Below are 17,221 nucleotides of genomic sequence, written 5' to 3'. Positions count from 1 at the left end.
GAGCGTGGTGCTCCTAACACCAAGGTTCAGGGTTTAATCCCTGTACCGCCAGCAAAAAATAACCAAATAAAATAAAATCCCTGGTAACCTTCCACCTGTTAAAGGTAATTTCAGCTTCCGCAAAAACTGCTGTTGAAAATGAGACTTGTAATCAAGTTGGCGTTTTGCTCTTCTCACCAGCCCTCCCGTGGTCACTTATCTGTGAGTCTGCCCAAAAAAACCCTAGCTATAAACAGGGAAAAACAAGAAGGCAAATGAGAAATGAATTAAATAGAGAAGCCAGTGCTTATACTTAAATCACAGCTCAACTCAAACCCATTATCAGCAGATACATAAGACCAAAAAACCCAAAAAACAAAACAAAAACCTCATAGCCTTGATGGTATCTATTTTTGACAAGTTGCTTCTTATGGACTTCCCAGAAAAAGATTAAAACAAATCTTCTATTAAAATAACTTAAAAAAAAAACCCTACTCTGGAACATACTAGATTTGATGACTCCATGAAATGCAGTTTCAGAAAGTCCCAAGCTGTAAACAGACCCCCCTGAAAACACACCCACTTCTTGCATTTCACTCCCTCTCAACGGATAACAACCTCTAGTTGAAGCTTCTTCATGGACTGCTTGACAGAAGCTTCTGAGAGTCAGCCAGATACTCTGCCCCGTGCCAGCACACGGGCTAAGTCTCACCTTCAGCAGCCATCTGATAGCTGTTCACTAGGGACACTGAGTGTCCAACACACTCAAAAGGAATCCGAGCCAAGGAGTGGGATGGATAGGCAGAGCTGCAAGCACCTAAGGCAGGACAGACCCTGCTGGGGAGGGTGGTCCCAGGTTCACCTGGGGTGGGGGGCTGGCTCTGGTTACTGCAGAGGCCCCTGACCCCGCAGTCCCAGCTAACACCTGGCACACTTACTTTCTGAAGTGGGGACAGTATGAGGTACTCGCCCTCAGCAAAGGAAGAAGGCATTCCTCAAGGGCTCCTGTGCCTGCTGCCCCAGCCCCCGAGGAAGTCAGCCCCTGTCTGCTACTCAGCAAACATAAACAGGGCTCTGGCCTCCGGTGTCCAAATCTCTGTCCCATGGGGGAGCTCTCACTTGGAGCTCTCACTGTAAACACAATGAAACCACCTTAATGGGAATTAATTCTGGAGGCGGCTAATTTGAATTGGATACATTTTGAAAATAAATACATTTTACTTCCAAATAAGTGTTTCCTTTTCCAGTAATGAACTGTTATTCTAAGCAGAGGTTCAAAGGACTTACTTTAAGGTGTGACTGGGTCATTAGCAACATTCATGTGTACATAAATAGGCTATGGCCTTTCTTCCAAATGTGCTTACCTAGGTAGGCTAAACATGCCTGCTAAACTTTGTTTCTACAAACCACTAATGAGCTCAGCAAACCCTGTCTTCACAGAGGGCAAGGAAGCCTGGCTGCCTGGTGGTAATTCCCAGAGGGATGAAAACCCCTTCTGTAGCTGATTGCCCAAGCTCCCGCTGTGGGTGAGAGAGGCCTCGCCCGCCTGCCCACTCTGCAGCCCTGGCCATCTGTCAGGCGTGGTCAGGAAATACAACGAACCCTTGTTTATATGAGCCTAGTCTAGGGTTTCTCCACCCTCGGGGACATTTGGGGCTCCCCGATCATTGTTATATGGACTATCCTTGCACTGTAGGACGTTTAGCAGCACCCCTGGCCTCTACTCACTAGATAGCAGGAGCAGCCCACCCCACTCCCCTCCCAAGGTGTGACAACCAAAAAGTGTCTCCAGACATTGCCAAATGTCCCCTGGGGCAAAAATCTTAACCACATGAAAATCATCCAGAGAACTTTTTTAAAGAGGTGATGTCTGGGTCCTACAGGTATTTCCAAAAGTTCCCAGGTGAGTCTAAGAGCTCTGGACCCCCACCCCCAATCCTAGACTCAGAGAAACTAGCGCAGTTCAAAGAAAAGGCTCTGTGACTTAAAGTTCTGAAAAAGAGTGGCCTAAAGTAAAGACATACTTGGTTCCAAGCCCAGTACAAGCTCAAGTTTGACGAAGCTGTTATTTCATATAAACGACATCATCCTTCTTAGTCTTCAATAGCTCACTGACATTTGACTTTAGGTCTGCGCTGACCTATGTGTCTACATTCCTGTCATCCTAGAATTAAGTCGCTGGACCTCACCCACCCAACAACAGCTGAGGACATATATATATATTTGGGCCAGGACAGTAGGGGTGGGGGATGGAAATAGAGGACTAAGAGGAAGTGACAGGCTGATGGGGATGAAGGTGGATTCCAGGCTGAAGGAACAGCATGTGCAAAGACAGAGTGCTGTCCAGGAAACAGACATCTAGTGGCTGAAGCACAGGGTCCCGTGGAGGATGATGGGGACAGTGACAGCAGAGGGAAGCAGGGACCCAGAAAACCCACCAACCAGGGCCAACTTCATGCTAAAGGCTGTGGCGAGTCATGGAGGATTTGAAGCAGGGGTTTTAAAGAGCTGCTCAGCTACAGTGTGGAACCAAAACAATGGGATTCGGGGTGAGGGAGTGGATAAGATCAGGGGCCAGGTGAGGCCCTGTCCAGCAGATAACCGAACACACAGGTCTAGGGTTTTGAGGAAACATCAGCTTGCAGATAAAAATCAGAGCTGCCCTTCCCAGGGTGTGTGTTGAAACTCTGGTGTTACAGGCTCAACAGTGTTCCCAAAACTCATGTTGAAGTCCTAACCCCCATACCTCAGAACTGGAGATAGGGACTTTAAAGAGGTAATTAAGTTAAAATGAGGCTATTAGGGTGGGTTCTAATCCAATTGGACTGGTGTCCTTATAAGAGAAGGTCAGGACACAGGGAGAAGATGGCATCTGCAAACCAGGAGAGAGGCCTCGGGAGAAGCCAGCCTTGCTGACACCCTGATCTCAGACTTCCAGCCTCCAGCACTGCTAGGAAATAAATCGCTGTTTAAGTCCCCCAGTCTGTGGTACTTTGTTATGGTGGCCCTGGGAACTCACACAGGGAGGCCAACCACAATGGCTGAGCAGTCCCAAGGGACGTGGCACCAGGCCAGCCTGACAGCCACCTGCAGTAGAGACCATGCTGTGTGGGCACAGGGCCTGTGGGGATGTGGGCAGAGCTGGACAGGCCAAGAAGAGGGCCGCTGCCCTCGGGAAGGGTCTCAGCCACATTTTGTGATGGGGCCTCTTGAGGTGGTTTTCAAGAGGCCTAGAGTGACGTGTGTCCAGGGGGCAGCACGGTGGGGGCTGGCTTGTGGGGGCTGTGGACAGACCCTTCAGTGGACACAAGCCCAGGATCAGGACAAGGAGCACTTCTCCCCTGGGTCTCTCCTGCTGATGTCGTAAAATCTCATTTCCCTGTTGACAACCTCAGGAGTCTCACTGCTTACTGGGGAGAAAAATCAAACTTGTGCCCAAGGACTGCCTCTGTGGCCCTGGGGGTCAGGGCCCCGTCTTCCAGGCCCCATCCTTTCCATGCCCTGCCCGGGTCCCTTCCCAGCCTTTGTCAAGTCCCCTACAGAGACGCTCTCTCTTAATCCTTCCCACCTGTCGAAACCGGAACCCTCCTTCCGGTGGCTCAAAGTCTCAAAGGCCACGGCCTGGCTTCTGTGCCACCCTACGGTGGCCGCTGCTCTGGGCCCTGGCCTCGCCCTGTTCCCGGGCACCTCCTCGCCTGCCCTCCTGGGTGTGCTCACCTCTGTGCCCCACACCACTGCTCGTCCCACACTGCCCTGGGATCCTTAGTTTACCAGTTGTCTCCAGCTCCACCGTGAGCTCTTTCTCCAGGGCAGGGACACTGTCCTACCCACCTGTGTCACCTGCCCAGGGCAGATGTTCTGAGAGAAGGACTACTGGAGTAAGCAGGACTGAAGCCATGTTCGGACCTAAAACCACATAGGCTGTAGGCAAATTTTAAAAAGACGGTTTTTTTCTTGGCATGCATTTTTCTGAGCTCCCTGTTTTCCCATGGCTATTTGATATTTCGAACCTTGGTTATAGGGCAAGATGACAGTATTTATGTGAATGTAAAGTTGTTTTCCAGACAGCCTGAAGCTGCAGACTCACAAGTGCTACCCAGGCCCTGAGATAAGGACGGGAGCAGAAACCAGAGTCTTGGTGAGACTTTGCACCTGAGACCTTGCATGAAGCCCTCGCTACTCACGTCTCCTCCCTCCTGCTTTTCATTTCCCATGTTTCGTTCCCTCACCCCCTCTTAAAAAACCCCTTAGTAGATCTGAGTCCTAGAGATGGCTTTAGCCTGGCCACTCTCCTTCACGTTTACCGGAGAGATGGACTAGCCCAACATCTCTTCTCAGATCATCGGTATTCCTGAATAAAAGCTGACTTCCATTTTCACCAACATTTGACTTTTATTTGCTTGATTTTTGTCTGGGGGCAGGCAGCCAGACCTGTGAATTTGGTATCAATGTTGGAAAGCCTCAGCCAGATCTGAGTGCGCCTTGCAACAGGATCAGGGGCAGGCCCTACACACGCAGCAGCAGCCTTGCCTCTGACGGGGAGGGGAGGGAAGGAGGAAGGGACCACACGCAACTGTCTTCAAAGAGGAGAAGGCACCTGAGTTCATGGCAGCATATTCACAACAGCCAAAGGGTGGAAGCAACCCAAGTGTCCACTGCAGGATGCAGGGATAAACGAAATGTGGTGCATACATACAATGGGGTATGATATGACTCAGCATTAAGAAAGAAGGAGATTCTGACACACGCTTTGACATGAATGAACCTCAAGGACATTGTGCTCAATGACATACGCCAATCACAAGAAGCCAAATACTGTATGATTCCACTCTCATGAAGTACCCAGAGTAGTCAAAGTCATAGAGACAGAAAGCAGAATGATGGCTGCCAGGGGCTGGGGGAGGGGAGAATGGGGTGTTTAGTGGGTGCAGAGTTTCAGTTTTGCAAGATGAAAAAGTTCTGGAGGTGGTTGGTGATGACCACAATGTAGATGTACTTAACAATACAGAAGTGTACACCTATGAACAGTTAAGATGGTAAACTTAATACTATGTGCATTTTACCAGAATTACAAATTTAAAAAAATTTTTTTAAGTAGGACAAAGACTTTGTCTGCTTACTGCAAATGCTCATGTGTATCCACCTGAGAACAGTGGAGTTCCTCAATATATAACAAGCAAGGGTGTCCAATTTTTAAAGCATCTTTTAAACACACACAGAAAAACAACTTTTAATCTAATCTGGGAGGAAACACGCTCTAGTGCAGATTACCACGCTGAGCGCATAACCCATCCATAATTTAATATGACCACGGGGATGCTTGTGGTTGTTTTATGCCGGCATCATCTCCATTGTGCTTATTTTTTAAGTGATACTAACAGCATGACTGTTAGTTAGTGGAATTAAATTATATAAAAGACTGACACTCCTCCCCAGTTTACACAAAACAAAAAAAGCCTGATAAACACTTAACTCACATTCCTCTGACTTAACATTCTTTACCACACATCCCTATGACTCAGCTATCTGGCTCTCTGTTCAGATAAGGAAACTGGCTGTCTCACGTCCACCACAGCATTTTCAAATGTGAGAAGGCTCCCTGGATCCTTCATGCTTTTGCATGTTTTGAGCTAACTATGCACCAAAACAAAATTGGCTAGGGCTTTATGAAGCTCTTCCCCTGGAAAAGCAGCCCCTCGAGAAGTATGTTTCACTTCCTACCAAAAGAAATCTAGAAAAAGATAGGAAATACAAGAAAGGAGTAGAAAGGCAGAGAAGATATTGAAAAACAAGGAAGACAGCTTGGGAAAGGCTCAGGGTACACCTGCTTAGCTCTACAGTGGTGACGGTGACGACTGGCTTTGTCAACATGGGGTCCTGCATTTTCATATTGCTCTGGGCCCCGCAAATTCTGTAGCTGGTCCTGACTCAAAGAAAGGTTTGGAAAGCAAGAGACTTGTTCTGTGTAGGGACAGGGGTGGGTGTAACAATCTGCAAAACTTTTGGTGACTGCCCAAGGGCTCCTTCCAAGCTCCCTGGGTGATCTGGAGCTAATAGCTAAGGCCATCTTTAGTTATTCCTAGAAAAGAAGCAGCCAGGAGGTGTGTTCCTGCCAATTCCACAGTAAGCTTAAGTGGTCAGGTAAGTTACATCCTGAGTCTCTAGGAAGGTAAAGAAGATTTTTTTTTAAAAGCATTTAATAGTTAAATCATCAATACTCAATTATTCTCAATTAATTGCCAAAAAGATCTCCTTCTAACCCCTTCCACCCCAACTGAAGAACAGCCAGTACCACACCCTGTCACCTGGTTTGAAGGAGTCCCCAGCCCCAGGTTTGCATGTCCTGCTCTGGAATCTGTCTGCCCCCACCGCGGCCCAAGCTGGGCATCAGATTTGCAACCAGCAATCTGGAGTCGAACAGAGACGCTGGCCTCCTGTGTTGGCTGCTGCTTGGCCAGGGACCAGATGAACAAAAGCATCAGACACAGGCAATTCATGGGATAAAGGGATGAGAGAAGAAGTGGCTTTTGAGAGGGACTACAGTGGCAGCAGGGCTCTGGAAAGACCCCCCGTCCACCACTCTGCTTTGTGATCTCAGACCCAACCCCCACTCTCTGCCCTGCATCTTTCCAATAAACTCCTTTTCCATGTTGTTACTGTAATTTGAAGTTTGTTTTTGTTACTTGTCATAAGAGAGGTTCGACAGATAGCACGTAATACTATGCAAACACGATGGGCTGGCAAGACCCTCCCGCTCCTTCCCACAGTGTTCTATAACAGTAATGATTTATTGTCAGGGGAAATCCATTCCATACAATCAATAATGCATACAATCGATAACCACTGCCCCCTTTCCTAGAAATACCAGGCCCTTGTCAATCTCTAGGTCACCTGTTTGGAGAGTGATCTGCCCACTGACAGCCAATGACCAGAACCAAGTAAATGCTGAAGAGAAGAAAGAACCAAATGACTAAACCCCAACCTGCAGAAGATCAAGGTTTTTAGAATATCGAGGTCAGGTCAAAGTCAATGGCCTCCCATAAAAACTCAGCTCCAGGTGGGAAGGGGCAGCTCTATAAGCACCCCTCCTCCCTTCTCCAGTTTCACCTGCCCCTCAAATTGGTCCTCTCATCCCTGCTGTCCTCTCATTCCTGCTGTCATGGCTCCAGGTTACCATCTACTCCTCTTTAAAATTCCACCTCTCTGATCCATGCTTTCACCTAGCACAGCTAAGCCAGACTTTGACATGTATTTAGCTCATTTTCCACCAAATGTCATGAACTCAGGCATAAACGAAGGCAGTGAAGCTCTTGGCAGAGCCCCCAACTCTTGCCCTCATCGCCCAGGATGGCCCTTTTCTCTGAGCCCTGTTTTGTTTGCAGATTGGAACCCTACAAATGAACCCCCCCCCATGAAGTTTCTGTCTCAAGGGCACAACTGGTTCCCCATATCATCAGTTTCTGGGCGGAGGGACAGACACCTTGGAGCTCCCAAGGAATGAATGGCCCTCCCAGGTGTGGCCTCTCAGTTCCTCCCCACCTAAGCATCTCTCAGTTGACTCATCCAGGCCATCCTCACCCTAGGACAAGAGGAGGAATTCCCAGGTGCCTGAGATTCCCAGGTGCCTCCTGTTTGCCAGGTGCTTCCTAGGTGTCTTCTATCCTCACAGTGCCCTTAGGTGAAGCAGCACTGACCCTGTCTACCAGTGAGGAAACAGGTGAGGTAATGCTCTCAGAGATAAACTGGTAACAAGCACAGTCGGGACTGCAGCCCACACCTGCCCAACTAAAAAGCTCCCACACTTTTTCAGACATCAAGTTCAAGTGAGCTCGGACATTTATGGTGTTTGACCCTATGGGTGAAAGACCTCCAGCAGGGAGGCAAACACACATCATTCCAACCAGGATACAGTGAGTGCCATGACAGCTCAGGTAAGGACTGAGCTGACCTGAAGGATGAACAGGAACCAATGGGCTGAAGGAAGGAGGAAGGAAGGGTTCTCTGGGCGAGTGGAACAGCATGAGCAAAGCACCCACGCAGAAGGAGGGCCAGGCTGGGAGCCACACACAAGGTGCCTCCTACAATGAGGGTGGCAGGGGGTGGAAAGGCTCGTGGGGTCACGCCTGAGGACTCCTCTGGGGCAGAGGGTGAGGAGAACTGGATAAGAACCCTAACAGGCTGGTGGCTTTGGACAGGCCAATGACCCCCCAACCCCAGCTCAGTCTTCTCATCTGTGAACTGAAGACTTTGGACTAGAAGATAATAGTGTTAAATAAAAATCCTAGGAGGCCACTATTTTGGACTAAGCTCCTGCAGTAGGCCCCAAAAGACCAGACTAAAAACCAAAATGGAGTCACACCTGCTAAGTTCCACTTCATCAAATCTAAACCAAGTTGTGGTCAGACCATCACAGGACTCAGGAAAGAGGTGACAGCCAATTTCCCAAACAAGCCAGTTTAAATCTTTAACAGGCACGATAATGAGGTTCTCTCTGCTTTAATCCTTACACAAAAGAATATCCTGAAGTAACCTGATGTTAAATAATTAGTTATTTTTTTTTACTGTTCTATCTTCTGGTTCCGACCGTATAAGGAAAGTAAGTTTGTTCTTTGTTTCTGCTTAATACTTGCTGATGGGTTTTCTTTGCTCTGGAATTAGAGGGAAAGTTCTTAACAGGGTTGTACACCACTTCCACCCCCCACTGCCACATCAATTGCTATCAGTTCCAGGCTCCTGCATGCACAGGCCCCTTGCAAGTGCCACTCACTCTCTCTGGAAGACACACACATACACACCCCCTCTATCCCTCTGTCCCCCCTACCCAAACCTCTGATCTCATCTCGGATGTCAGTTTCTAAAACAGACCAGTCTACCTAGGTCAGGTTTTTTGTTCTAGTCTCTCAATTCCCTTTCTTTTCGCATACTTGACTCAGTTTGTAATTAAAAGATTATTTTTTGGTCAGTTAGGGTGTGCCTCCCTCATTAGTCTAAAGCTCTATGAAAGCTGAGCTATTTTCCTGTCATTGTATCCCCAGCACACAGCACAACACTCGGCCTGGAACAGGCACTCAAATCTGTGAAAGGAAGGAGGGAAGGAAAAATTGAAAAAAAGAAAAGGAAAGAAAGGAAGGGAGTGGCCCAGGGTCACATTCATTAGTGTGATAAATGCTTAACTGGCTCTCAGAAGAAAAAACGAAACCCTGATCTGTGGTGTTTGCTAATTTCCATGGTGTAAATACTCCTTCCATGACCGAATCCATGCTGCCAACATGACATTGCTGAGTGTGAAGCTGGATAAAGACGTGCTCATTGGCTCAGAGGCTGTAGAAGCCAAGCTGGCTCCAGCATGTCATTGGTTGGTGGCAATGCCAGGACTACATTCAGAAAGTCCAACATGTTTTTAAACAGCACCAGCTTTTCACTCAATCCTACCCTGGACTAAAGGCCAAAATGAATTGTGACTTGCAAAAAAGTGCTACTGACAAAGAAGAAAAAGAGATTTCCAGCCAACTCAGAACAAGAAGATGAAGGGGGGGGGCCAACGGCCTGAACCAATGCTGTCTCCTAAAAGAAGGTGGACAGGGCCGCTTAACTGCTGCTTAGCTTCTGATCTTTGCAGTAAGGGCCACTACTGAAATAAATGTTTAGGACATTGTTATGAGCAAGTCCAGGTGTGCATGAAATGCTGGTTATATTCTCTGACCTCACATTTCCCTTTCTAGCAATTTTTCCTAATAGCTCAATAAAAGCAAGACAGACACCTTCAACATCAAAGTTAAAGAGGTAATGAGATTATAAAAATATTAGGAAAAAAACCCATGGAATTTGTTCCCATAATATTCCATGTCCTGATATTCCAAGCCCTAAATCTAACACAAAAACCCAGAAACCATTTAAAAAAAGATTAATTCATTCATTTAAATTCATCCAAAAGTTTCTGCATAACAAAAATACCATAAACAAAATCAAAAGGCAAACAAACAAACTGGGGTAAAACATTTTCAGGACATCTAAAAGGGTTAATTTACTTTATGCATAAAGCACTCCTATAAATTAAGAAAATAATATTCCCCCCAACACATACAAAGATACTTCAAAAAGTTCATGGAAAGATTTGTACTACCTTTAACTCTATTTTTCCATGAACTTTGGACTAGAAGATAGTCCATGAAGAGATAGCTCAAAGAAAAGGAAACACTAATAATTCAAAAACTTTCAAAAAGAGTGGCTAGCCAGTTAGCTCAACTGTTCAGAGTGCAGCCTTATAACACCAGAGTCACAGGTTCAGATCCCCATACCCGCCAGCTACCAAAAAAAAAAAAAAAAAAAAACCTTTCAAAAAGATGTTTAACCTCCCTCATAATAAGAGAAGTACAAACCATGTTAATAACCAATATAATTTTTCATTATCAGACTAGCAAACATTTAAAAGTTTGATCAATCCATAGGTCAGGGAGGGTGTGGGGAACAGGACCTCATTTATGCATTATCCATGGAAGTCTAAGTTACTAAGATCTCTCTCTCTCTCGAGACAGCACTCTGACAACATCAAAATAAAAATATAGCCTACTTTGTCTCTCCACTTTTTTTTTTTTCTTAAAAGATGACTGGTAAGGGGATCTTAAACCTTGACTTGGTACTGTCAGCACCACTTCTCCCAAGTGAGTGAACCAGCCATCCCTATATAGGGATCCGAACCCGTGGCCTTGGTGTTATCAGCACCACACTCTCCCAAGTGAGCCACGGGCCAGCCCCTGACCCTCCACTTCTAAGAATTTCTTACACATGTGAAAATGTTCATACATGCTAGGATTTCATGCAAATTGTGCATATAATAGCAAAGACTGGAGACAAACCCAACGCCTTCTCATTAGGTGACTAGTGCATTTTGGCCCAGTCGGACAAGGGAATACTACGCAAACATAAAAAGAAATGAAGGTTCTCTATGTACTGATATGTACTCATTGCCAACATAAGAAAAAAGGCAAACAACAACGCATAATATGTTACTGTTTGTGAGAGAAAATACACAAGTGAAAATAGAATACTTCTTGAAGGATACATAAGAAACTGGTAACCATGGTTGCTTCTAAAGAATGGAACTGGTGGCAGAGACAGCAAGCAATGTTACTTTTACTGTACGTGCATTATCTGTTACAGTCAATTTTTATAAAAAGAAATATACATAAAGATGTTCATCGTGTTCTATATGCTAGACAAAAGTCACCACTGGAATGACCTAATGGTAGTCAGTCCAGTATTAGGAAAAGAATTTAAGAAATTTAAGTAAATCAGCAAGAAAATCATGCATTTAAAATGATTCTGTGTTATAACACCAAGGTCAGGGGTTCAGATCCTCATACCAGCCAGCTGCCAAAAACCAGAACAAAAAACAAAAAACAGATAAAATAAAACAAGATATTTCTGAAGACTTGAACAAATGCTTTTGATATGGTTTCAAGAGAAAATAGCAGGTCCCATTAAAAGAACTCTTTGACTAGAACTGTAAAAATATGTATATTCATTATACATACTACATTACAGTTTCAATGATAATAGAATTATGGGCTATTTTTTCAAATGCTACTATTGCAATGATATGTAAATTCTTTTTAGTCTTAATTAAATTGTACTGAAGCTACGTTAAATAACTTCGTCTTTTTTTTTTTTTTTTTTTTTTTTTTTGTGGCTGGCCTGTCTGGGGATCCAATCATGTGACCCTGGTGAACTTCTAGCCTTTAGACCCAGAAAAAAGATACACATTACTTCCCAGGACATTTAAACAACTCTCAGGGAAAAGATCAGCAATCTTTGAGAATTCATGAAAATAGAAGAAATATCAGAAGACTGGAGATAGGGCTGGCCAGTGAGCTCAGCTGGTTAGAGTGCAGTGCTGCAACACCAAGGTCAAGGGTTTGGATCCCCATACCAGCCAGTGCATAAACAAACAAAAAAACCCAGAAAACTGGAGATGGACAAACATCCTCAACTTCAAATACAGAAAAAAGAACGGGCTTTGGAAAGTTAGCTGGCTTTCATTACTGACAAAATTCCAGAGATTATTCAAGAAAGTGGTGAGCATTAGAAACAACAAGGATTCACTCAGAACAATGCAGGACAGACTATGTAAATTATCAAAAGCAATATTCTTAAATCTGTGAAGTTGGGTTTTTCTTAACCTTGTTGGCTAAAATCTCAGAGTATCTGAGAGTTTGGGTTGCAAAGGGAGTGCTGGTAGGGAGAGAGAAGCCAAGCGACCTGGGCTCCAGACCTGCCTGTCCTCAGTCCCCAAACCTGCTCTCGACATGGCTCAGGAGGAATTGATTCTTCTTTGCAGGAAGGCACTGCCAATATCTTTCAACAGAGCTGGGAGATAAAATGCAGAGCTAAGAAAGTCATCAGCAAGGTAAGCACTTGGTTCCCGTGCAGAACACCAGGCCCACTCAAATGTCACATGGTGTTAAGGCTGACCTTGGATTATTATTCTTAATCAAAGGAAATTATGTGCAAATGCTGTGAAAACTATAAAGAGTTGCACAAAAGAAAGGTGGTATAATTACCATCATCATCATCATCATTATTATTATTTTGAAGGTACTGAGGATTCTCTGATGCAAATTCTGATATAGATAACAAATACCAAGAACCAAGGCAAAAAAAACCACCCCCAAAACAAAAGAGAGGTCCTGACAAGAGAGAGCTAAAACTCCCAAACTATTAAGATGAAACCTAAGTTCTGTGCTGCTACACGAGCCTAGGCTGAGAAAGATCAGAGTTAATGCAATCTCATGAAGATGACATGTTGGGTTTGGTGACCATGGTCTTGAGACAGAAGTATGTTATGTCCACTAAAAGCCTGAATGCATCACCGTAAGTTCTGTAGTAGAAGGACAGCATACATCTGTCCCCTCTTTTGGTTAGAATGTACAGGCCTGATGCTTTTGGAAGAATTTAGAGAGCTACTTAAAATAACTGTAGAGATTATAAAATGAAATACATAAATTTTAACAAGTTTTACACCTCCATTGTTCGTGAAAATCGGAAGCTGTACTTTCTACAGAGTATTTTGTTATTCATCTGTTATTCAGACTATGTATTTGTTATTTGAACAAATAAATGTGCATATTCTTGTTATAGTAAAAAAAAAAAAAAAAAAAAAAGGAACAAGTAAGTAGAAGAGAGGAGATGGCCTTAGCCTGGCATTCTCCTTCAGGTTTATTGGAGAGATGCGTTAGCCCGACATCTCTCCTCAGGTTACCAGTATTCCTGAATTAAAGATGACTTCCTTTTTCACCAAAAAAAAAAATAATAATGTACAAGCCTGCCGGGTTGCACTGTAGGTGCCATGCTTGAGACACATGCCAAACGGAGCAATCAGCATGCCTGATTTTTGTCACATATGGAACAGATAAAGTAGCTGTTGATTTTTCAGCCAAAAAAGGAAAATACACTCTATGAAGGAATAAACAATCACACTGAGGAGCAAGCTGCATGAACAGGCATGAGATAAACTGAGTTTTATTCACCAAGAAAATGGGCCTCTCTGCAAGGAAGAGCACCTATGGGATGGATTGCCCAGCTAACAGAGTAGTCCCTTCCCATCAATGGAAATGTTCAAAGTGAGGATTGATAAACGCACGTCAGGAATATTACTCAGGAGGGAAGACAGGCTTGTCTGCCCGAAGGTCCCACTTAATTGTAATAACCTGGGATTCCAACTGTCTTGGCAGTTGCACTATGACAGCAGTAGCTTAATGAGACAGGCCAGAACTGCACCTAGTGGCTCTTCTGTCTCCCTTCCTCACCTAGCACCCAGGGATAGAATAGGGCATGTATTGTAGGGGCACAGACATGCTGAAAGATACACGCTGAATGATTAAGGCATTGCATGAGGCTAATTTGCAAGGGGAACATCATGGTATGGAGCAGGGAAGAGGGTACAAAAGGCAACTTCTCAGACCCTGAACTTGCATCCATTGACAGGTGAAACCTTCTTCCACTTCTGCTTCTACTTGTGAACTAGGCTGGTGTGCACCTGATCGCTGGAACTCCTGCACCCATCCTCGTATACATTCCACAACTGTACATCTGATACAGCATCCAACATACACAGCCAACGGAAGAAAAAGTCTGCCTGAGTGCATGCCAAATGTGCTTGAAAAGCTCTCTAAAGCATTCGTTATGGAATGGAGCACTGTGGAAGGACAGCCCTTTATTTAGACCTTATTGTCTGTGAAAATCCTTTTGTATGTCCTTTTTAGTCTTTATCTCCTAGGAAAATGTCTCTAATTATTGTCCCCTGGCCTTCACCTTCCAGTCTCACCCTGTCAGCGACATGTAACTGCCATTTGTCATCAAGCATCCCCCCAAACACGCCACACACACATTAGTGCTGTCTGTGACCCTCTTGAATGCTAATTTAGAAAAACTGCCCAGCTCTCCAATATGCCTCCACAGTCTGTTCTCAAAAACTGCTTTCATCCTTTCCTCCCACCATGCATGGCATGTGAATAATAAATAGTTCCCTGGGTGCCCACTGCTAAGGAAAAGATATTCTATCCCACCTTATAACTTTCAACTTCGCCCCTCCTTTGATTCCAGGATGGAGCATTCTTGACACACGCTCACCTTGATTCATTATTCCTCTTCTGCTCTAGAAAGGGGCTTAAAATAGTTGAAAATGTTGCCAAATCCGTAGTATGACAGACATACATTAATATTTAAATACTCATTGCCCTTAATTAGTCTATGTTGCTAAGCAAAAAAAAAAAAAAAAAAAAAAAATTGCCCTCCATGACTAGGAAACAGTCACAGAAACACCCTTGGAAAGAAGAGGCTGTCTGGGGACAAGGGGTGGGACCAAGGGGAACCAAGCTAGGTCCAGGACCTTCCCCATCACTTTGCAAGGCAGTAGGGAAGGCTAAGCCAGACAGTTCCCATAGGACAGTGCCTTTCTGGCCAGACTGGTACAAGATTAAAACGATGGTTGTGATGATGTAAGACTGTCATCTTACACACCCATGAACTACAACTGTTCACTAACAGTGACTATTATAACCTGCTGACTATTATAACCTGCCAAATTTCATTCTCACATTTACACAAAGCATTTACGACTCTACCTGGAAGAGGGAACAAAGTCTACAGTTACTTTGAAATGTAAATTATTTAAAACACAAGAAGAGGCAAAGCACACATTGCTCAACAATCTGGCATATGACATCTCTTACATGTTAGGAACAATGGAGAATTACAGGTGTCTAAGGCACTGACTGTCTAACCTTGCCCATTCTCTATCTTTAGGCTGCCATAAATCACCTCTCACAAACACTCCTGCTACATTCCAAACGAGGTAACACCTCTGCCAGGTGAGCTGCCTGGACACAGGGCTAGGCACGTCCAGCTCGAGCTCACCAGGGTCCCAAAGACTCAGACCAAAGTAGCTGCTGAGCAAGAGCAGGGGTGGCCTGGGAATACCACGCTGACCTTCCAAACACTAATGATATTTACTAAAGCCCTGAGACAACATTGGAGGGAACTGGAGTGGCAAAGTCTAAAGTCAAGTATCTTTGGAAAGGACTGAGCAGGAGAGTGAGTGGGGTGGGAAAGTGAATTTGCAAAAGCTCTTTGCCTCTCTGGCTGTAACTTAGTTCTTCAGCTGGCTTTAGTGTGTGTCCAAACCAAGTGTGGAGTGGCTGAGGTCTGCCAGAAGGAGGAACATCTGGGAATAGGATGCTATTTTCATGGACAGATTTCTTTGTGGCAGACGCAGGGACAACCAGCTGGGCAGAAGAACTGATCCGTGGTCCCAACAGAGGCGAGTCCTCCATGGCCTGCTGGTGACATGTCATTGGCCTCACCCTCTGCGTGGGCCACCCCCGAGTGAGGCTGACATCTCACTTGGTGGGGGAGGGGCACCCTTTCCATACATGTACTGGGACAGGAGTTTAGGTGCCAACTAGAAGAGTCTGGATGCGCTGTCGCTGCGGAGGGCGGCAAAAAGCCTTCGCTTCACACCCAAGCAGACCCACTCCTTTGGAGGATGGAAGGAAATTAAGCCATGCAAATGCATGTACACACAGACTAGCACCACTTTGGGGACTTCAGGTCCCTCGCTGGCTCGGGTTAGAGCCTTGGTGTGCACGGAGAGGGACAGAGGGAAGGGTGGAGGCGGCCGTGGGGAAGAAGGGCTCACGACAAGGACACGGGGTTGGGGCGGACGCGGCCCTTACCTTGCTGACCACGTTCTGGACTAGGCCGGTGCGGATGCCGTAGTCCCACGCGTGGCAGTCGCAGTTGGAGGCATTGTCCCCCTTGTCCGGAGGGGACGGCAGGGGTGGCGTGTCGCCCCCATCCGCGCCGCTGCTGTTGCTTCGGTTGCCCGCAGCCCCCCAGGCGGCAGTGGAGAAGGGGGTGGCGGTCGGGGGGCTGGTCCAGTTGCCCACGTAGCCCCACCGGCCGGTGGCGATGACCCCAGCCTGCTCGGCGCCCTTGCCGGCCCCGCGGCACCAGAAGTTGGGCTGGTCCAGGAGGAAGGAGTCCGAGAACTGGCTGAAGCCGATGAACAGCGCCGGGATCCAGGTGAGCACCACGAGGGTCTTCTGGTAGCTCCCGCCCAGGCCCCCGAGGAAGGGCAGCACCGACCCGTCGTAGTCCAGCAACAGGAGACTCGGGGCCGCCGCCGCCGCCGAGCAGCAGCCCGGGTGCGGGCCGCCGCCTGGATGAGGAGCGGGCAGCGGCTGGATCTCCGCGCCGCCGCCGGGGCCCGCGCGTCCCCCGAGGGGCGCCGAGGCCGCAGCGTCCCCGGGCGGCAGGGAGCCGTTCTCCTCGGCCGGGGACGGCTGCCGCCCGGGTCCGCCGCCCGCCGCCTCGCGCCGCCGGTCTATGGCCATGGCCCGGGCCCGCGGCGCCCGCAGAGGCGCATAGAGCGCGGCGGAGGCTCCGCGGGCGCCCGGAGCAGAGCGCGCCGGACTGGGCGCCCGCAGCCGCCGCCGCCGAGGAGGGCCCGCGGCTCGAGCGAGAGCTATCCGCCGCCCCCGCTGCGTCAGGCCGCCCCCATGTCACCCGCCGGACCCGGGCGCCGGGCAGAGGCCGGCCGGGCCCTCAGCCGCCGCCGCTCATCGGCTCCGCGGCCCGGGCACCGGCGGCCGAGTCCGCCGCTCTCCGCGGCTCCGCGCCGGCCGGGGGAGGAGGAGGAGGAGCCGGCGCCGCGCCCGGCCCGCGCCCTTGCCGGCGGCTCGGG

General features: G+C 47.2%; 1 protein-coding gene across 4 annotated transcripts in view; it reads right to left on the bottom strand.

The window, feature by feature from the left end:
• SLC22A23 (solute carrier family 22 member 23) overlaps positions 1 to 16,973 on the bottom strand; it is a 171,888-nt gene extending 154,915 nt beyond the window's left edge. For 3 of the 4 annotated variants that reach the window (XM_063096054.1, XM_063096053.1, XM_063096055.1), the window contains exon 1: positions 16,212 to 16,973. In XM_063096054.1, the coding sequence (XP_062952124.1) occupies positions 16,212 to 16,871 (660 nt within the window). In that variant the 5' untranslated portion in view covers positions 16,872 to 16,973. The remainder of the gene's footprint in view (positions 1 to 16,211) is intronic. The other variant, XM_063096051.1, reaches the window with a different exon arrangement.
• Positions 16,974 to 17,221: the final 248 nt, after the last annotated feature.

The sequence above is a fragment of the Cynocephalus volans genome, chromosome 5, assembly GCF_027409185.1.
Source record: "Cynocephalus volans isolate mCynVol1 chromosome 5, mCynVol1.pri, whole genome shotgun sequence".
Lineage (NCBI taxonomy): Eukaryota > Metazoa > Chordata > Mammalia > Dermoptera > Cynocephalidae > Cynocephalus > Cynocephalus volans.
Note: the sequence above shows the minus strand (reverse complement) of the source record. Positions and strands in the feature narration are given on the sequence as shown.